At 40.2% G+C, this 23,205-nt stretch overlaps 1 protein-coding gene across 7 annotated transcripts in view; it reads right to left on the bottom strand.

The window, feature by feature from the left end:
• Positions 1-344: 344 nt before the first annotated feature.
• LOC124123155 (EH domain-binding protein 1-like) overlaps positions 345-23,205 on the bottom strand; it is a 97,703-nt gene continuing 74,842 nt past the window's right edge. For all 7 annotated transcript variants that reach the window (XM_046486427.2, XM_046486453.2, XM_046486471.2 and 4 more), the window contains 2 exons: positions 8,983-9,097; positions 345-2,543 (listed from right to left, as the gene is read on the bottom strand). In XM_046486427.2, the coding sequence (XP_046342383.2) occupies positions 2,459-2,543; positions 8,983-9,097 (200 nt within the window). In that variant the 3' untranslated portion in view covers positions 345-2,458. The remainder of the gene's footprint in view (positions 2,544-8,982; positions 9,098-23,205) is intronic.

Here is a 23,205-nt window from a genome sequence, read left to right as displayed (position 1 = left end):
ACAGAACACATACAGTACATGGTCAGTGTTATCACAGAACATCATACAGTACATGGTCAGTGTTATCACAGAACATCATACAGTACATGGTCAGTGTTATCACAGAACACATACAGTACATGGTCAGTGTTATCACAGAATACATACAGTACATGGTCAGTGTTATCACAGAACATCATACAGTACATGGTCAGTGTTATCACAGAACATCATACAGTACATGGTCAGTGTTATCACAGAACACATACAGTACATGGTCAGTGTTATCACAGAACATCATACAGTACATGGTCAGTGTTATCACAGAACATCATACAGTACATGGTCAGTGTTATCACAGAACACATACAGTACATGGTCAGTGTTATCACAGAACACATACAGTACATGGTCAGTGTTATCACAGAACATCATACAGTACATGGTCAGTGTTATCACAGAACATCATACAGTACATGGTCAGTGTTATCACAGAATACATACAGTACATGGTCAGTGTTATCACAGAACATCATACAGTACATGGTCAGTGTTATCACAGAACATATACAGTACATGGTCAGTGTTATCACAGAACACATACAGTACATGGTCAGTGTTATCACAGAACATTATACAGTACATGGTCAGTGTTATCACAGAACATCATACAGTACATGGTCAGTGTTATCACAGAACACATACAGTACATGGTCAGTGTTATCACAGAACATCATACAGTACATGGTCAGTGTTATCACAGAACATATACAGTACATGGTCAGTGTTATCACAGAACATCATACAGTACATGGTCAGTGTTATCACAGAACATCATACAGTACATGGTCAGTGTTATCACAGAACACATACAGTACATGGTCAGTGTTATCACAGAACATCATACAGTACATGGTCAAGTTTACACCCTGCCATACAAAATCTAAAGTTCATTGCTAAACAACCCATTCATAAAAGTTCAAATGTCATGATGTTCCAAGAATGCTCAATTGTGTATGCAAACAGTTTCTGTATTTGGTACTCAGCTGCTTCTGTACTGGGTGAAACAGGTCTCTATTGAGACTAAAGATTTAATGCAAAGGTGAGGGCTGGGCAGGAAACATTATTTGTTGGTAAAGAATTTGGTTGGTGTTGTGAAATAAAGAGATTGATGTTTAAGGTGTATGCAAAGTGAATTGTTTAATAGGCATTTCTTAGAAGTTGACGGATGACAAAGTAGACACAATTTATGGATAACAACTTCTTTATTTGACTGTAAAGGCGACTTTTCAGTATTGATTCTTATACTGTTGTCAAGCAATGCCTATACCGAATCTATACCAAACTGACAATGGTATAAGAATCTATACCAAAACGTCGCCATTACAGTCAAATAAAGAAGTTGTATCCCTAAATTCGGTCTTCTTTGCATGCATAGTGACAAATGGTCATTGAAACAGTGGGGGCAAAATACAGACCCTTGCTTTACATGTACAAGATCATAAATTCCCATCTTTCATCTAGTTTCTCTACAATTGTCCAGCTTCCTCCATGAAGCACCTGCTTCTGGTTGTTTTGTTCACTCTCTGACTCCTGGAACCATGGATGGTTGCGACCAGCAACACTGCTGGTCCATACAGATTGTAACATGGGATGGCGGCATACCTTTCAATCTTCAACACATTAATTTGTTGATGATGAATGATTTTAACCATTAACCATGAGTGAATACAAGACGCACAAGAAGATCCTCACAGCATTGATTCTCCGTCTTGGATATGCAAAATGTATCAACATCCCCATGCAACACACATATGATATTATGCAAGAGATGACAGTGTACAACAACACAGGTCAGGCTGTTACCCCTGGAGACGACAAAAAGAAAGAAGCAGGAGGCAGCATGTGGTTGGCTGGATCTTAGTGGGTCATGTTGGCATTACATGAAGACAAACCTATGGCATCAGAGGCAGCTCTCCCTGTGTCCAGATTGAACCTCACTGTAGGTATCTCCCAGTGACCTTTACCACATGGACAGCGGCAAAACTGGAGGATGAGAGTTATGCAGCCATCACCTACATCCTAATGACCCAGGTCAAAGTTCAGTGACCAATAGACATCAAGGTCATCAGAGACCTTATAGCACTATGTTTGTCAAGGCCAAGCACTGACATGACTGTTACTGGCAATATTATGAAAGGTCTGTAGAGTCGACCCATCAATACACAAACTTCTATTTTACAGATCAAGGTGAATTTTATGTATGATATTGATATAAAGAAAAACACTTTCATATTATCAGTGGCCCCATCTTCATCCTTCCTCCAAACACCAAACGCACCTCCTGATCACCACTCATTCTAGAAAGTCCCGAAGTCCTCCCCCAATATCCGTCTTTCCAACACACTGATCATCTCCCTTCTTGATCATCACACACTCAGTATCACAGCTTGACTCCTGGCAGCTCCGTGCCTACATATCACTGTATGGAGCAACTCTTCTCATCCTTCAATGGAATGCGACCCTCAGATATTTGCTTGTCCAGGAATTCATCTTCCTCAATCCTGAAAACAAACATACAACAAAATTCAAAGACTATATGTGCTATATCTTCTGATTAAGGTAAAAACTGACCATCTTGACACATGTATGACATCAGATGTGGATCGACAACAGTGAAAGAATCATGATGAAACCGTTACACCACTTACCAGTACATATATTGTGTTTGCTCTTTCAGAAGATATGGAAATATTGATTGTTTGTTTGTTGTTTAATGCCGCACTCAGCAATATTCCAGCTATATGAGGGTGGTCTGTAAATAATCAAATCTGGACCAGACAATCAAATGATTGACATCATGAGCATCGATCTATGCGATTGGGATGTGATGACATGCACCAACCAAGTCAGCTAGTCTGACCACCCAATCCCATTAGTTGCCTTACGATAAGCATAGTCGCCTTTTACGGCAAGCATGGGTTGGTGAAGACCTATTTTCTCACCTTTTGATTATTGAAGTGATGGCGAAATCATAGCATTTAGAATACCGGTAGACAACAAGCAAAGTTTTTACATGTAATTTATTTAACATACTTGCTTGACATACATATTTCTGTGCTATACGTCGGTCGATTCCAATAGAAAAGAGGAAGGCAATATGTGAAAGTCATAAAAAGTACATCCTGAATGAGGTATTTTCCTCATGTTGTGATGTAAAAGTAGACACATATGTATCATAACAGTCCATTACAACTGATGGCAAAATGACCTTCAGCAAGAAGATGGAAAAAAATCGGCCTTGAAACAGCAGTCACTCTAAGATTTCCATTACAAGATCAAAGTTTCTGCTCTTATTCTGATGAAGTCTGTCTTGTAAGCATGTCTGACGATTAGATGTTGGTAGACTCTTCATTAGCAAAGTGAAAATGTCCAGGCACTGATGACATAACATGAGCTTCCTATTCCATAAACATCTCGTCTGATGACTAACAGTCAAGTGTATGCAACCTCATTTCCATGTCATGAAACCTTGGCTCAACAATTCATCAACCTTATCAAACTAAGTGATAAGAAATCTCATTTCAATTAGAACTGAAGTTTCAGCTTCATGAAAGTGTAAAATTTCATCACAGGTAGCTAATTCCATAAAGCACACACTTGTTCCATGATATAGAGGCACCTGATGTGGATTGTGTTGCAGCCCGATGTGTCCTCTCTCGTATCACAACCAGGCTCCCAGCAGAGAATCAACTTACACATCCTCTTGTCGACTTGTGAAAAACAGGATTTCTCAGATTTGTTTTCATACATCAAAAGACGAAGAGACTACCAATATTTACTCCATTTTAGTAGTGAGTAGGTATATGGTGTCGAATCATCTCAAGACCTGTTCGTATCTGCCCTTGGAAAGTTGATCTGCCGAAGATGGAAACAGATACCCTCGTTTATGATTGCATGAATCTTGAAGCCTGTCCTCCACTCACCTCAATAATTAACAAACAAATAGATAATCGGACACCAGCGCCCTGTCTACCTATCATCCACTAGCCCTATTGTCAGATCCTTTCTAAGTTAACAGTTTGGAATTTAAAGCGGTGGATTTCCTGTAGGCTGCGGTGTTTACCTTGTGTATGATGTCTATGTGAGGACAGCGCGGCCGGGACGCTGGTGCCACACTGTCTCGCCACCATTCCTTCCTTCAGTTACACACTACCGACACAATTAGGGAACAATCGCACTGTGCCTTCAATCTACACACGTAAACTTGGCCGTCATTGCTCTTTTAAGTGGCACACGTATAGGATGTCCCCGAGCCAACATAGCGACGGCAAGAGTGAAAGTTGAGCCGCAGTTCTCCAACTCTGGACGTGCACTTCAGCCTGGCTCCACTAAACAGCAAACTGTGCTAATAAACACGTGTGATTGCCTTGCGACATGCTTGTTTACCCATTAGTACATATCCAATTTTGGTAGTATGAGACCTGATGAGAGCAAACACTGTCCCCCTAACTTTTGATATGGGTGTGCAGGGTGTGAAACTCTGTCACGGCTCCTTGAAAAGAGGCCCCAAGGGGGCGTGAAGAGGGGAATTTCTATAGCTTCCATCTTCAAACACAGCTACAACACTGTCCTGATACCCTGACATTCCCACACCAGGGACATTCCATGGTCTCATCCTACTCAAACACTCCACCAGCCTCCTTCACTAATGGAGGGACAAAGTAACACTCAGACCTTTGCCGAAACCAAACATCTACTGAGCGTAACAATTGATTGTTTTCATTTGACTCGGCAAAGTGGCCCATTCAGCTTTATTCATGTTCTGTCAATGGACTTGACAAGATGAACATTTTGAGAATACTTTGCATGTCTGTTTCCATCCGCCACCAGATCGAGAACATTCCGCACTGTCCACAGTGATATCACTTTACATGTAACATTCCGTATATCTGTTGCGCAGGTGCTTTCATTACCTTCAAAAGCATTTTGTCAAAAAACTTACATAAGAAGTTCTTGTTCTTCTTGAGTGTTTTTTTTAAGGTTCAAAAGCATCTACGTCCCTGAAAGATACATCTGTCGTTCATAAACATGATGCCCATGAAAGAGATTAATTCGTAATTATCAATTGACATTTCTATGTTGTAACGCCTTCATTTACCACACTAGTCTGAGCTATTTCTGTCTGCAGTACGACATGAAGTCATTCCGAACTGACTGGTAGTAATTACTGATCAGGGATTACTGTCAAAGGTGTGGACTTTCCTGGTAAAGGTAGATCTATGTACTGGAGCCAGTGATCACGATGTAATGTGCTCCCACACACAATTAGATTGATGTACATGATGTCTTAATCTCTCACAATCGGGCTATTAGATGAAACAGGAAACAGTTTTTATATAGTTTTTTTTTTAAATATTTAGTTCATACCGCAAAAAAATGAAAGAAAGGTGTTGCCAATAATATAAGTATTGCATACTTTTGACTAGCCCCCCCCCCAAGGACTATGAAACAACAGTTTCATTTGCTTCCTCAGTGTGTGCCAGTTCCTTTTGTCCATGTGTGCCAGTTCTTTTTGTCCAGAACATGTGCCAGTTTCTTTTTGTCCACAACATGTGCCAGTTCCTTTTTGTCCACAACATGTGCCAGTTCTTTTTGTCCAGAACATGTGCCAGTACTTTTTGTCCACAAAATGTGCCAGTTCCTTTTTTATCCACAACATGTGCCAGTTTCTTTTTGTCCACAACATGTGCCAGTTTCGTTTTGTCCACATGTGCCAGTTTCTTTTAGTCCACATGTGCCAGTTCCTTTTTGTCCACAACATATGCCAGTTCTTTTTATCCACAACATGTGCCAATTCATTTTGTCCAGAACATGTGCCAGTTCTTTTTGTCCAGAACATGTGCCAGTTTCTTTTTGTCCACACCATGTGCCAGTTTCTTTTTGTCCACAACATGTGCCAGCTCCTTTTTGTCCACAACATGTGCCAGTTCTTTTTGTCCAGAACATGTGCCAGTTCTTTTTGTCCACAACATGTGCCAGTTTCTTTTTGCCCACAGCATGTGCCAGTTTCTTTTTGTCCACAACATGTGCCAGTTCCTTTTTGTCCACAACATGTACCAGTTCTTTTTGTCCACAACATGTGCCAGTTCCTTTTTGTCCACAACATGTACCAGTTCTTTTTGTCCACAACATGTGCCAGTTTCTTTTTGTCCACAACATGTCCCAGTTCCTTTTTGTCCACAACATGTGCCAGTTCGTTTTGTCCACAACATGTGCCAGTTCCTTTTTGTCCACAACATGTGTGCTAGTTCTTTTTGTCCATAACATGTGCCAGTTCTTTTTGTCCACAACATTTGCCAGTTCCTTTTTGTCCACATGTGCCAGTTCCTTTTTGTCCACAACATGTGCCAGTTTCTTTTTGGTATGTGCCATCATCTAGATACTTGATCACATGATGAGTAAGAGTGTGAGTGGTGCTCATCTGAGCTGTCATATATATTTTCATGGCCTTGATAATGTTAGGCTGCTGCTTGCAATGACAGAACAGGTTTGGGACAGACAAACTAACACTTGCAACCTTGAACCTCAACCATTTCTTGGAAGTTACAATGAAACACTGAATGATGAACAGGTCAGGGTTTCTGGTATCCCCAGGACTTATCCACAGGAAGAACTGTGTTGCCTGCATCTGCTTCTGACTGTTTAGGCATTATGACTGTTATACTTACACATGATTCAGAGTGTCTTTGTATTATGACTGTGATACCTACAACTGATCTGGAGTGTCTTGGTATTATGACTTATACTTACATGTGATTCTGAGTGTCTTGGAGTTATGACTGTGATACCTACAACTGATCTGGAGTGTCTTGGTATTACGACTGTGATACTTATACGTTTCTTGGTGTTATGACTGTGATACTTATACATGATTCTTGGTATTACGACTGTGATACTTATACTTGATTCTTGGTGTTACGACTGTGATACTTATACAAGATTCTTGGTATTACGACTGTGATACTTCTACATGGTTCTTGGTGTTATGACTGTGATACTTCTACATGATTCTTGGTGTTATGACTGTGATACTTATACTTGATTCTTGGTATTACGACTGTGATACTTATACTTGATTCTTGGTGTTACTTTTTGTCCACAACATGTCCCAGTTCCTTTTTGTCCACAACATGTGCCAGTTCGTTTTGTCCACAACATGTGCCAGTTCCTTTTTGTCCACAACATGTGTGCTAGTTCTTTTTGTCCATAACATGTGCCAGTTCTTTTTGTCCACAACATTTGCCAGTTCCTTTTTGTCCACATGTGCCAGTTCCTTTTTGTCCACAACATGTGCCAGTTTCTTTTTGGTATGTGCCATCATCTAGATACTTGATCACATGATGAGTAAGAGTGTGAGTGGTGCTCATCTGAGCTGTCATATATATTTTCATGGCCTTGATAATGTTAGGCTGCTGCTTGCAATGACAGAACAGGTTTGGGACAGACAAACTAACACTTGCAACCTTGAACCTCAACCATTTCTTGGAAGTTACAATGAAACACTGAATGATGAACAGGTCAGGGTTTCTGGTATCCCCAGGACTTATCCACAGGAAGAACTGTGTTGCCTGCATCTGCTTCTGACTGTTTAGGCATTATGACTGTTATACTTACACATGATTCAGAGTGTCTTTGTATTATGACTGTGATACCTACAACTGATCTGGAGTGTCTTGGTATTATGACTTATACTTACATGTGATTCTGAGTGTCTTGGAGTTATGACTGTGATACCTACAACTGATCTGGAGTGTCTTGGTATTACGACTGTGATACTTATACGTTTCTTGGTGTTATGACTGTGATACTTATACATGATTCTTGGTATTACGACTGTGATACTTATACTTGATTCTTGGTGTTACGACTGTGATACTTATACAAGATTCTTGGTATTACGACTGTGATACTTCTACATGGTTCTTGGTGTTATGACTGTGATACTTCTACATGATTCTTGGTGTTATGACTGTGATACTTATACTTGATTCTTGGTATTACGACTGTGATACTTATACTTGATTCTTGGTGTTACGACTGTGATACTTATACAAGATTCTTGGTTTTAGGACTGTGATACTTATACAAGATTCTTGGTTTTAGGACTGTGATACTTATACTTGATTCTTGGTGTTATGACTGTGATACTTATACATGATTCTTGGTGTTATGCCTGTGGTACTTCTACATGATTCTTGGTGTTATGACTGTGATACTTATACATGATTCTTGGTGTTATGACTGTGATACTTATAGATGATTCTTGGTGGTATGACTGTGATACTTCTACATTATTCTTGGTGGTATGACTGTGATACTTCTACATGATTCTTGGTGGTATGACTGTGATACTTATACATGATTCTTGGTATTATGACTGTGATACTTATACATGATTATTGGTATTACGACTGTGATACTTCTACATGATTCTTGGTGTTATGACTGTGATACTTCTACATGATTCTTGGTATTATGACTGTGATACTTATACATGATTCTTGGTATTACGACTGTGATACTTATACTTGATTCTTGGTGTTATGACTGTGATATTTATACATGATTCTTGGTGTTATGACTGTGATACTTCTACATGATTCTTGGTGTTATGACTGTGATATTTATACATGATTCTTGGTATTATGACTGTGATACTTCTACATGATTCTTGGTGTTATGACTGTGATACTTCTACATGATTCTTGGTGTTATGACTGTGATACTTCTACATGATTCTTGGTGTTATGACTGTGATATTTATACATGATTCTTGGTGTTATGACTGTGATACTTCTACATGATTCTTGGTGGTATGACTGTGATACTTCTACATGATTCTTGGTGTTATGACTGTGATACTTCTACATGATTCTTGGTGTTATGACTGTGATACTTCTACATGATTCTGTGTGTAGGTACTATGACTGTGTCACTTACGCTCTCTCCTGAGTGTCAAGGTGCTGCACTAGCTCATCTCGCTTGTTGACCACAGACACAAGTTCCTCCAGCAATAGACGCTCACGACGCTTTTGGGCCTCCGTCTTTTGCCAGTCTGGAATACATTATGATAGACATTTTCTGATGATTGATTACAATTAAAATTTGATTGGCATATGAGAGCAATGATTCATTGTAACTGTCAATTCTTGAAAAAGAAAAACACATTCAAATATAAAATATATTTCAACTGAGTGGCCTTATATTACCTTTAAATCTAAAAATGATTAATTGAACAATCACATTGATATATAACCAATCAGTTATTTTTTTTAAAGGATTCATTTTGGGGGATGACGACTTAATGTTATGCAAAAAAACACAAAATATACATATATGACAACAAATTATAATATTCTCTTCATGAAAAAAAGTCCTTAACTAGATAAGCTGGAAGTTTGGAAAATCAATGTGTTGTGATCTTAAGTTTTCTTCTTGTTGTTTTTGTAGGTTTTTGAAGCAGTGACCCCCCTCCCCACCCCAAAATCTGTCTCAAAAACAAAATACCAGGCGTGCCACTCAATATTAAATGGTCGGTCCCCGATCAATGTCTGATCAGCTGGAATTAACCGATTTTTTTCAAAGAAAGATGAGGAAATCTCAACACCACACTGTAACAAAATAACATGGTCAGATACCAAGGACACTGGGTTGACACAGATTGAACACAGGTTGTACATACTAGGACAAGTACAACAGTAATCAATAGTGAGATCTGGAAAAAAAGTTCAAGGTTTCAATCGTATTCTGATGAAGGTATTCTGTTGTATAATTGTCAAAGTGAATAAACGCATGTGGGGTAAAAGCAACTAGAGCCACAATTATTTCTATGAACTCAGCGATAGAATCTTACATTTTTAGTCAACTATTCCTTATGATAACAAAAGGCAAAACCCTTACAAATGGCAAAGTTCTACAAGTCCTCATGACATCTTAACTATTGGGCAGTTTGGCAAGGACTACAGGACTAGAGCCAATTTCTAACATTGTGAACTGTCACATTTCATCAAACTACCCACTGTTAGTATAAAAGCAGCTTTCCTTCTTGGAAAATGGTTGAATACACATCCACGAGCATGAGTGAGACACACACAAAAGAATACTAATCCCAGGATGCTATACAAACATAGTTCTACCTTGATTCTTTAACAGGATATATTTCACTAAAAATATTCCACAGAACATATATAGACATCCTGAACAGGCTAAACCTGGAAACATGAATGGACATTCTTAACATTAGAACCCTTAATCTTAATATAAATATTGCCACATCTATATTTAAGACACAATATAAGCTGAAGGGAGAACAGTCCTGAAGAGCAAAAAACTACTGTGCTTTATTCAACAGGAGTCATCATCTAGTGTGACACAAGGTTGACAGTTTAGCGATGCATATTTCCATGATATTACTACTAGTCGCAATTGACTGCCAAGTGTGACCAGGTTTATTTTCCAGTGCATAGAGACACAAAGGGTTAACACTAGAGTTGCTTTTACTGTCACCTGCTAGAAAACAAATATATGCTGATGAAGCGCGCACACTGCTAGCTGCGATTTAGTGTAGCAATGCAAATACTACAGAATAAACTATCGGCATTGTTGACCAAACGGTGTGAAACAGTTAATGAAAGGTGTGCACAGGGCATTGTGGGCCACTTAGAAGGGACTATTTCAAACATACGCAGTAAGCCAGCAACAATAGAACAGCATGGATTGGAGCGCTGACAAAAAATACCTGTCAATATTTGAACTTCACACGAAAGCGTATTTAGTTGCCAATTTGAGGAGTTGAGATTTTTCAAAATGGAGAGCATATGGGGAAGACTTGTTGGATGGCAGGAAGCATATGGCTGTTGAATATGCCATCAAATTTGACAAATTAGTGTTAATAAGGTGTTGATTACCGTGAGGTGTGACAGCTGTAACCTGGGATGATATGACCGAGGCCAGCCAGATCTTATCTTACACACTACGATACATGCCAGCACATCAGCCAGGCAAATTAACAGTTGTGGCTGTACCCTGACATAACAGGCTGACTGTGCTGGGATACAGGGCTGGATCACACACGGATAATCTTTTATCAATAAATCAATATCAACACGCAGCAGAGGTTATCAAAGATGTAATGTGCGTATTATTCTTTAGTAACTGCTATTTAAACCACAAATTGATAATGCCAATTATGATGTGAGAAAAGGAATAAAATTCCATTCCAAACCAAAACAAACAATAGCAACTTTTGTAGATACAACCAATAGACAGAATGAAGATAATATATTTATTGTTGAATAATTATTAATTTTATTTGAACAATGTTAAATTCATTCTAAAACTAGAATGTGTAATTATTCATAAAAACTGATGTCTGTCACTTGATTCTTTTTGATACATAAGTTCAAGTTGTAACTATATATGTGTTTGCAAATCTGAAAAAAAATAATAGCAACAATAAAAATACTGGTACTGTTTAATGCATTAATGAAGAAGCATTACAGTTGATGCGATGTTGACTCTTTATACAAGATAAGACTAGGAACTTGTAACAGTTTGTGTTGTGTAAGTATATATAGCCATAAAGATCAATCAGTAGCTTTATGCATGGTAGAAAGATTCTTAAGAAGTCTCAAATTGTTTCCAAGGAAACACAAGAAATAATAAAAATATAAATTGAAAAATATGGAAAAGTTTGAGTGAGTATGGTTTTAGGCCACATTAAGCCATATTCCAGCAACATCACGGTGGAGGGACACCAGAAATGGGTTTCACACATTGTACCCATGTGGGGATTCAAACCCGGGTTTTCGGCGTGACGAGTGAACGCTATAACCACTAGGCTACCCCATCGCCCCAATTAAAACGTAATAGTTGAGCAAGTGGTCTTTGCACGTGCATAGTTTCATGCAAAAATATTCAGTAGTTCAAGAGTTATGGCTCGGAAAGAAGTCCAGAGTTTGATACTTAGTCCAAACAGTTTCCATGGAACGTAATGAAATAATACTTATAAAGATATCAAAATAGCACAAGGAACCAATTAAACTGGTGAGTAATGCACATGCCAAGTTCTGTGGAAAAATGCTGAAAGGTTGGAAAAAAACCCAACAACATTGGCCAAAACAAACCCTTCACTTGTTTGAGACTAAGTAAAAAAAACTTTTCATGGAAACATAAGAAAATAAAATTTAGAAAAAATTCAAATTAGCCAAAGGCACCAGCTAAGCTGATAAGCAATGCATATGCCAAGTTTTGTCAAAAAACATTGAATGATGGCTCAGCATAGGATGGGAATGTTGACGCCGAAGGGCACCGAGAAAAAACCCAATGTGTCATAATGACAAGTTACTGTTTTAGAACATTTGTAAAACATTCTTATTATATAAAAAAAAGGCAATTCTTTGTGGATCATAAATAAATTGCATGAGAATGCAACATATGTATATAATAAATTAATCATGTAATGATTCTTAATTTTATTTGAACAATATTAAATTCATTCTATAAAACAGCATATTACTTCTTAAGAACATGTTTTTAATAATTCTTGTGAAACCAAAAAAATGGCAATACTGTGTGGATCATGAATAAATTGCATGAGGAGTCAACTATCATTACAGGGGCCAAACTTTACTTTATGGATAAAGATGTTTTGTCCCCTCTGTCCAAAACAAAGGCCTGTGTGTGTGAAGGGTATCAAGACCCAAGACTTAATTTACTACTGTGTTGTCTTTGCCCATTTTTACTGTTATGTCTGTGTAACGGTGGTAGTGGCCACGCGTCAGTCACTGCGCCGACAACTTCGACATGTAACAGTATATTCCTTAAGCCAGGTGTTCCACCAGGGCCTTGCTGACAATCCAACTTCCCTTTCAAGTCCGCTGACGACTTAATTTTCTCATGTCCACTTTCACTGACACAAATCGACGGCGGACGCGCGCAGGGTGTCGGCTTCCGACTAAGCTCATCTCAAGCATAGAGGGCTGACCAATGTGGCTTGTGTCAAAAACAAAGCAACACATATCGCCTTCCAGCCACGACCCACTAAACACAAGGCCATTATTGTACAACAACAAGAAGGGGGGCCGTGTCACAAGATGTAACCCGATCTGCTTGGACAGTCCAGAGGAAACATGGGGACATATGGTCCTGGCTTCTTCCTATTCATCTCACTCACAAGCACTGTAACGTGCAGGTACAATCAGCCTGGCACACAGTTTGCACATCTTCAATCACACTTGAGGTAGGTGTCAGGCCTCCAGCTCAAGACCGGCATGTCAGACAGCTAGGGCCAGGAAGCAATCTCACTGATACTCTTCTATCCCGAGCTGATCTTCTGTAGCATATTCTTAAGTGATGTATACACAAACACTTTCAAACTCCATTGTAATACTTCTATTTATGATATTACAAAAAATACTTTAAAACATTTTCTAGCAAAATAAGAACTAAAAACATGACATTTTCAGTTTATTTTGTCTATAAGTCAAGAGAGAGGGCATATTTAAAGTAATGAATACAACACAACACTATTTTATCTTCATGTCAAGAGAGTGGGGTGTGTGTTTTTTCAGTGTTCAAAGAAGTCTCCAAAAGACAAGTGCTGCTTATGTTTTAAGTGACCACGCTAATATATCTTTCTCCACTAAGTAGGAGTGATTGGATTCAGGTTGATTATCAAGTTTTTCTTTCAGTTAGATAAAGGGATACACAAGATCCCTTTTTTCAGTGAGAGATATATTCCTCCCCTGTAATGCAAGCATCTACATTTTCTTTATTTTGTTGTTAGCATCGCCATGTTTCCTTCCTCTTGCTAAGACAGGCACTTATTCTGTTTTAGCTGGAGGAATAATATTAAAAGATGGTACTTGTTGTTACCCTGCCTGGTCCTTGGCAATAAAGGGATATAATAAGGACTGGTCGGTTTGGAGTCAGTATTGTGTCTGAGTGGATAATCCATGTTAAACTGCAGCATGGTTTCTCAGTGGGCTAGCACCATAAAACCAGCATTAGTCTGGACTAGAAAATTCAACCACATGCACACACGTGCATACACATCGATATAAGTGCAATAATCAGTTAAACCCTATTTAATGACCACCCTCATCCTAACTTGTCAGACAGTATGTCATCTACCTCTTGTTGAAAGGTTTGAATGTTTAACTGAAAAAGATGGCTTCCTAAACTCTCTTGCATTGATGTCCCTATGTTTGTCTGCACATACACAGAGAGTGGAACACTAAAGTCACTGATGTTGCCACTAAATCATGAGCTGTAAATAGTTTATCCAGACCAACAAACACGTGGTTGACAGCATGAGCAACGACCCCCCAGGAATACACACATGGCAGCCACCTGATTCCTATTCCAGATGCTCTTATACCAAGCAAGGGGAACAGGGCCTTGTTCCATAAAGAGATCATATCCCTAAGAAAATCTTAACTCCCACAGATTAAAATAGACTTACGACAGTCTTAGCGCTAAGATTTCTTTGTGGAATGGGGGACCAGGGTATGATTTCTACCCATGGTAACTGTGTATGTATGTACATACATGTGATGTGACATTGGATAGGATATTGAATACATTAGACATATTTGTGTTTACCTGTTTATAAACATACACAGGTTTACCCAATGAGGGGGATAAATAATAATATCTGTCAATAGTATATATATGCCCAGGCCAATTGGTCACAGTCAGTTCATGGGCAGATGTGGAGTAATGTTCACCTGTGTATAAGCCCAGCCAAGCATGCTAAGATAGGCCGTCAGGGCAGAGTGAGTGAGGTCATTGCTGAAGAGTGTTGATGTCTGCCACATAAACTCCCCTATCAAGATCCTTTTCATCAGTGGGATGCCGCCAGCTCAGATCAACCAATAACTATCTAAGCATTCTTCAAGAAATTACCTCAAGCATCAATCCCTTTTGAGCGCAGAGCTAAACGTCAGGTAGACGGAGGAGTAAGTCGACTTGGGCGAAGCGCTGTGGAATCCTCTTGGTCTCCTGCCACTCAACGCCATATGGCTGTGTTGTCTTCCTGTCAAACACAATCGCGTAATTGCTACCGTCTTGCCTAAATGTTTTGATGGTAGCTAGAGAAACAATTAGCAGGCTGAGCGTCTGTGACTGAAGACCGGCGTAATCCCTTTCAAGTTGCTGGCTGTGACAGCCCAGAAACAATGGGTAGATTCCTCATGCACCACCTCGGCCATGTCCCGCCACTGCTGCCTGTGTACCGCTATCCTGCACGCTCATCTTGTACCTGTCACGCGTGATAGATGCAGCTCTCCTGGCAAGGAGGTAGAGTCTTGCCTCATTCACTCTCGAGAGTGCGTATACAGTAAGCCCATATGTTCCTTTAATGACAATGGCTGATCTCCACTATTGCCTCTACATGATAGCAAGCATACAGAACATTTCAGACAGTCTTTTTTTTTTAAAGAAACACGAGAAACACTGTAAAGATTTATCACTTACTGATATGAATCATAATGAGTCAAATTTCCAATAAAAAATATTTGGTCTAGAATGTTATTGAATAATGCATTTGTGCCTCTAAATTCCATTAAAAAAACGATTCAACACTTGTCCATAAAATATTAAATATTTTCCTTTCATATTCTTCATGATTGATGTTTCAACAATACCTCAAAAGCATTGCATTTACAATGACAGAAATTCTGCTGCTGTCACCTTGTTGAGATTTCATCAAGTCAAGAACAACAGTCTGATCACCCAACAAAGGAATGTATGGATCTATTATCCACTGTCCGGAGTCTATCAGTATATGCATAGTAAACAGAAGTGTCACACTAGACTTTAACTAATAACTTGAAGCCCCAATCCAGTAAATTGTCTGTTAATGTGTAAAATGATACTTGATTAAAGTGATAGCAATTTTTAATTTTTTTTAATACCGCACTCAGCAATATTCCAGCTATATGATGGTGGTCTGTAAATAATTGAATCTGGACCAGACAATCCAGTGATTGACATCACGAGCATCGATCTACACAATTTTGATATGATGACATGCATAAACCTAGTTGGTGAACATGAGCAACCGATCCCGTTAGTCGCCTCTTACGACAAGCATAGTCGCCTTTTACAGCAAGCATGTGTTGCTGAAGACCTATTTTAACAAGGATTTTCACAGAGAGAGACAAGCATGGGTTGCTGCAGACCTAATTTAACCCGGATCTTCACTGGTCTGATAGTAAGTAGAAGGGATAGTGTCACAGCATCCTGCCACAAACACAGGTTAACATTAACACACACACCTACACATACCTACACACACACACACACACACACACTTACACACACATATACTTCTGAGTCTACACCTGAATCCTGGAAGGTGTGACTCTAATGTTTCTTTGGGGCTGCATTGTTTGATGTATCGATCATTAACAAAATTTGTTATTCTGTATGTGTATATATATGAAAATCTAGACCTGCAATTAATCAAATTAATTCTAAACATGATCTAGGCTGATCCAATACATGTTTAAAATTGAATGTCCTGCCTTCTAATCACGCATCTTCACCAGGGTAATCTTAACACATGTAAATGTTTCTATAGCAGTGATTTATGAATTCTGCATTGATTTTCATACATTTGTTTTGATAAAGTATTGCAGGCCTCAAAGTTTAAATTTTTACCGAGTAGCCATGTGGCTACAAGTATTTTTTTCCAGGTAGCCAGTAGCCAATTAATAGCCAATTGTATATTAGTGGAAACTGTACTTGAGTTTTGTTATTTGTGACTCGAACAATGATGCAATTTATGTTTCTACATTATATAGGTATATCCTTGCTTATCCAATAAACTATCAACTAAAATAAAATACTAATTACATTAATATTTATGCATTTCGGTTTATTGTTGATGTTAGGAGGAATTATTTGCGAGTACAAATAGTAGCAGACATGTTTATTTTTGTGTCTACATATGTGTAGCCATAGAATTAAGTCGCCACAAGATATTTTTCAAGGTGGTCATTTGGCTACCTCTGAATTTTAGACAGTAGACAAATTGAAATTTAGGTCGCATTGGCGACCGTTTAGTCGCAACTTTGAGGCCTGTATTGACATAAAACTATTCATACACTAATATCGCTCTATATGCGCACATCCCTGCTTCATTTTACAAATTCATTCTTGTCATTAAAAAGAGAAAAGCTATTGAGACTTTCTAACACTGAAAACTGAAATATTCCTAATAGACCTCTCATCACAGGAGACAGATTTGTGGCAAGTCCTGACAATTCAGTTCAATGGTGACAGAAAACCGATAAAACTGTGGGGCTTCTTTAACTGCTTCCTTCTTCACCTAGATTTCAATACCCTTGCAGAAAACAATATGTTCCTTTATCAGTCCATGTTAAAACTCTATAACAAGCTTTGTATTCACTGAAGTCATAACATACTTTCAACATGGAGTCAGACACCTGTACACCTCTATAGTGACTGGTACAAAGAGGAGCTGCTCACTGTCACCGTATGTTCTTCCTCATAGCCTCCTATAGGGTCAAATATTAAACCTGTCAAGTCTCCATAATTATTGCTCACTTAAATGTCTCTTTACACATGTTTCTTGTAGCAATATTTTCCTCACAACGTGCAGTAACGAGTCTGCAATGGAAAATACTAAAGAGTACTTAGTACTTCAGTGTCATGTTTCATAAACTGTCTAGGCAAAATAATTCCAAATCTGAAAATATTCATATATGACAAAGGGATAATTTATGGATAACAATTTCTATATTTACTGTAAAGGCGACGTTTCGGTATAGATCTTATACCATTGTCAAGCAAGGATCCACAATATGTTTCAAAATAAAGATATGCCTTACTGGTCCTTACTAGTCCTTACTAGTCTTCACAAGAAGACTTGTCATAACTAGGGGTGAAATAATACAGCAAGGTCATGATACAATATGTATCACGGTACATAGGTCATGATACGATACATATTGTGATATTCACATCTACGTCAAATCGTGTGGAAACTTCTCAATCATAAATATTTCAGAGCAAGTTCAAAAGTAAAAGCTAGCTGTAGACACATGTAGCAGCTATTTTTAGTAGTGAACTAGAACCTTAATTACAACAAATTTCGCGATATTTGACTGACAAAAATGCTGTGTGTCATTAAACGAGTAAGTGATTTGATTTTAGGAAGTGTATCATCTTGTATCGCTGCAGAAAAAAACTGTATCATGTATCACATGTGTTGCATGAAAAGTCAAAATGCACCCATGCACTGATGTCAGTGATAGAAACTAACTGTTTTAGTCAACTTCTGGGAAGTCCTTATAATGACAACCTATAGCAAAACCCACAATAATGGCAAATTTCTACTAGCCCTTATGATACCTTAACTATTGGGCAGTTTGGCAAGGACCATAAAACTAGTGCCAATTTCTAACGCTGGATGTATTATTCCAGCCCTATCATTTACCAGCTATTTCACATCTCACCCAACTTCATCTCCAGGCAAAATGTCATCCCACTAGACTGGTTGTTCCCCTGACCTTGCCTGTGTGAATAGGCTGCAGTTATCCCTGTTCAACAACTCAAGTCCTTGAGTCATTGCAGGACATATAGCCAGTGTACATCTATCTGATAATAGGATTTACTACTATAATTGATACGCACACTACTAAAATAAACTGCCCCTTCTTTCCTTAAATGGTATTTGACTGTAAGCACTGGCTAAACTAAACAGTGTAGACTTAACACAGTAATGCTCTTACAGACCATGGGTCTCCATCAATTGTAGTGGGATAAGCGGATCACTGGACACTGCAGCTTACATTCAGATAGCTGATCAGGTGGCGGAGGAGAGGAGTACATCGGGACAGGACTGGACAGGCAGCTTATATACAGAAATCATGAGCTGGAGGAGAGAGTGGTATATCTAGAAAACTGGACAGGGCAGTTTATATACAGAAATCATGAGCTGGAGGAGAGGCGGTATATCAGGCCAGGACTGGACAGAGCAGCTTATATACAGAAATCATGAGCTGGAGGCGGAGAGGGGGAATATCTAGACGGCTGGACAGGGCAGCTTATATACAGAAATCATATGCTGGAGGAGGAGAGTGGGGGAATATCTAGACGGCTGGACAGGGCAGCTTATATACAGAAATCATGCGCTGGAGGAGGAGAGAGGGGGAATATCTAGACGGCTGGCTGGACAGGGCAGCTTATATACAGAAATCATGAGCTGGAGGAGAGGGGGTATATCAGGCCAGGACTGGACAGGTCAGCTTATGTACAGAAATCATGAGCTGGAGGAGAGGCAGTATATGAGGCCAGGACTGGACAGGTCAGCTTATGTACAGAAATCATGAGCTGGAGGAGAGGCAATATATCAGGCCAGGACTGGACAGGTCAGCTTATACACAGAAATCATGAGCTGGGAGGAAGGGGTATATCAGGCCAGGACTGGACAGGTCAGCTTATATACAGAAATCATGAGCTGGGGGAGAGGGGTATATCAGGCCAGGGCTGGACAGGTCAGCTTATATACAGAAATCATGAGCTGGAGGAGAAGGGGTATATCAGGCCAGGACTGGACAGGGCAGCTTATACACAGAAATCATGAGAGGAGAGGGGTATATCTAGACAGCTGGACAGGGCAGCTTACATACAGAAATCATGAGCTGGAGGAGAGGCAGTATATGAGGCCAGGACTGGACAGGTCAGCTTATACACAGAAATCATGAGCTGGAGGAGAGGGGGTATATCAGGCCAGGACTGGACAGGGCAGCTTATATACAGAAATCATGAGCTGGAGGAGAGGCAGTATATCAGGCCAGGACTGGACAGGTCAGCTTATGTACAGAAATCATGAGCTGGGGGAGAGGGGTATATCAGGCCAGGACTGGACAGGGCAGCTTATACACAGAAATCATGAGAGGAGAGGGGTATAGCTAGACAGCTGGACAGGTCAGCTTATGTACAGAAAGCATGAGCTGGAGGAGAGGGGTATATCAGGCCAGGACTGGACAGGTCAGCTTATATACAGAAATCATGAGCTGGAGGAGAGGCAGTATATCAGGCCAGGACTGGACAGGTCAGCTTATGTACAGAAATCATGAGCTGGGGGAGAGGGGTATATCAGGCCAGGACTGGACAGGTCAGCCTATATACAGAAATCATGAGCTGGGTGGAAGGGGTATATCAGGCCAGGACTGGACAGGTCAGCTTATGTACAGAAATCATAAGCTGGGGGAGAGGGGTATATCAGGCCAGGACTGGACAGGGCAGCCTATATACAGAAATCATGAGCAGTAGGAAAAGAAGCGTGTCTAGACAGCTGGACAGGGCAGCTTGTAAGCAGAAATCAGAAGATGATTATGTGGGGTGTATATCTGCATAAGGATGCCAGAGAGGGACACCACACAAAAGCCAGACAGAAGGTACAGCACCGCAGGGACCATGCAGTGGCGCCATGGTTTTACCCTACAACATCAAGTAAGATTGGTGGCTGAAACTGATGAGGCCAATAACATTGCCATGGACGTCAACATTTTTCACACCTGCGTGTGAGAGGAGTGACTGGTCTGTGACATGGGACAAAGATAGCACATCCTGGTGAGGCACCTGTAGGGAGAGGGTGCAGCCGGGAACTCCCCCACTTAACAAAGTCCAGATAATATGTCCCCCGAATAAAGGCAGAAGGCAAGAGTTAGCCACCTGGTCCTCGCTAATGAGCAGGTTCATAGATGAAAGATCCCCTGCTCTGTGTTGGTCATCCACTTCAGGAGGAGGCTGTCAATTGAGGTGTACAACGATATGAGGCAAGTCTGTGTTGAGTGTTACAGCATCCCCGTGCCATGACAGTAACCTGAACCGCCTGGTCTGGTCCTTGTAAGGATGTCAATAGGTCAGTGTTGCATATTCAGAGCCATACTGTACAGAACGGCCACCTGCTACAGACAGGTTGAGGGTGTTCTCATCACAAACACACCAACAACAGACTTAAGGAGCAGTGATGAAGGCATCTACACAAGGTGCAAAGAAATGTTGTGGTACATACCACGCCTGTCTGAAATTTTTACCTTGGTTATGTAAACATTTTCATTAGGGCTCTTTATTGTCCAGTGGGAGTTCACATTTCCACAAAGGCATTAGAATCTGAAGATCAGTTACAAGCAATCGTATTGCAAGTTGTGAAACTTTTGGGAATATGGTAACTTAGTTGTGTTTCATACTTTAGCATTATGTCTATACACCATGACTCAGAATTAACTCATAAACCAGCATCTCTAAAGCTGAAGACCCTCCACAAACCAGCATCTCTATATCCCAAGACCCATTGTAAGCTAGCATCTCTATAGCCCAAGACTCTCCAGAAACTAGCATCTCTACAGCTGAAGACCCTCAATAAACCAGCATCTCTACAGCTGAAGACCCTCAATAAACTAGCATCTCTACAGCTGAAGACCCTCCAAAAACCAGCATCTCTACAGCTGAAGACCCTCCACAAACCAGCATCTCTACAGCTGAAAACCCTCCACAAACCAGCATCTCTGCAGCTGAAGACCCTCAATAAACCAGCATCTCTACAGCTGAAGACCCTCAATAAACCAGCATCTCTACAGCTGAAGACCCTCAATAAACTAGCATCTCTACAGCTGAAGACCCCTCATAAACCAGCATCTCTATAGCCCAAGACTCTCCAGAAACTAGCATCTCTACAGCTGAAGACCCTCAATAAACCAGCATCTCTACAGCTGAAGACCCTCAATAAACTAGCATCTCTACAGCTGAAGATCCTCAATAAACTAGCATCTCTACAGCTGAAGACCCTCCAAAAACCAGCATCTCTACAGCTGAAGACCCTCCACAAACCAGCATCTCTACAGCTGAAAACCCTCCACAAACCAGCATCTCTGCAGCTGAAGACCCTCAATAAACCAGCATCTCTACAGCTGAAGACCCTCAATAAACCAGCATCTCTACAGCTGAAGACCCTCAATAAACTAGCATCTCTACAGCTGAAGACCCCTCATAAACCAGCATCTCTATAGCCCAAGACTCTCCAGAAACTAGCATCTCTACAGCTGAAGACCCTCAATAAACCAGCATCTCTACAGCTGAAGACCCTCAATAAACTAGCATCTCTACAGCTGAAGATCCTCAATAAACTAGCATCTCTACAGCTGAAGACTCTCCACAAACAAGCATCTCTACAGCTGAAAACCCTCCACAAACCAGCATCTCTGCAGCTGAAGACCCTCAATAAACCAGCATCTCTACAGCTGAAGACCCTCAATAAACCAGCATCTCTACAGCTGAAGACCCTCAATAAACTAGCATCTCTACAGCTGAAGACCCCTCATAAACCAGCATCTCTATTTCCCAAGACCCTTTGTAAACTAGCATCCCCATAGCCCAAGACTCTCCAGAAACTAGCATCTCTATTGCCAAAGACTTTCTATTAACCACCATGTCATTTGCCCGGATGCAGTGATATGAAAAAAATGTGTAATCTGGCATGCTCTTCAAACCTTGCAGACAATAACCATGCTGAAAGGTATTTGACTAAGGTAGAGTGTTCCTCTCAAGGCATACTGACGTTCAATTTCCAAAATCACTGTACATCCAAGTATGGTAATAGACATGCTGACATTTACAAACCCCAACACAAATTATGTTTTACAAAAATACTAATAAAGAAACATTTTTAATCCATCTCAAGTAATTGTCCCCCAAAAGACAACAAACCTCAGGGAAGGTTTGTCTTATCAAGAAACACTGATATGCACAGCGCCTATCTGATAAGATTAGCATGAGAGTCCAACTGAAGAAGTGGCCCCGGACACTGACTGCCCACTCCAGTGATCTGACCATGCCTTCTACTGCCTCTAGCCAACACAAGCACTCCACATGTTGTTGTTTCAGTTGAGAAACACGGAAAACACAGGCCGGAAGAAAGGCGGGGAGAAGGTGAACAATTAGTTATCAATAGAAGGATTAAAACTCGATCATTGTGTGGGTGCTCGGTCAGCGCTCCTCACACAAATAGCTCCTAGTCTCCCAGGGGGTGGGGAGTAAACAGTCGTCAAGGGGTGGGGGACAGCTCCCAATTCCCCCAGGGCAGATCACCAGACTGGAATGAACCAAACAGTATTTTCATATCAAAGC

Source organism: Haliotis rufescens, unplaced genomic scaffold (genome assembly GCF_023055435.1).
Source record: "Haliotis rufescens isolate VD_foot unplaced genomic scaffold, xgHalRufe1.0.p SCAF_3, whole genome shotgun sequence".
In the NCBI taxonomy this organism is placed as follows: domain Eukaryota; kingdom Metazoa; phylum Mollusca; class Gastropoda; order Lepetellida; family Haliotidae; genus Haliotis; species Haliotis rufescens.
The sequence above is the reverse complement of the archived record's forward strand: the minus strand, read 5'-3'. Positions and strand labels throughout refer to the sequence as shown.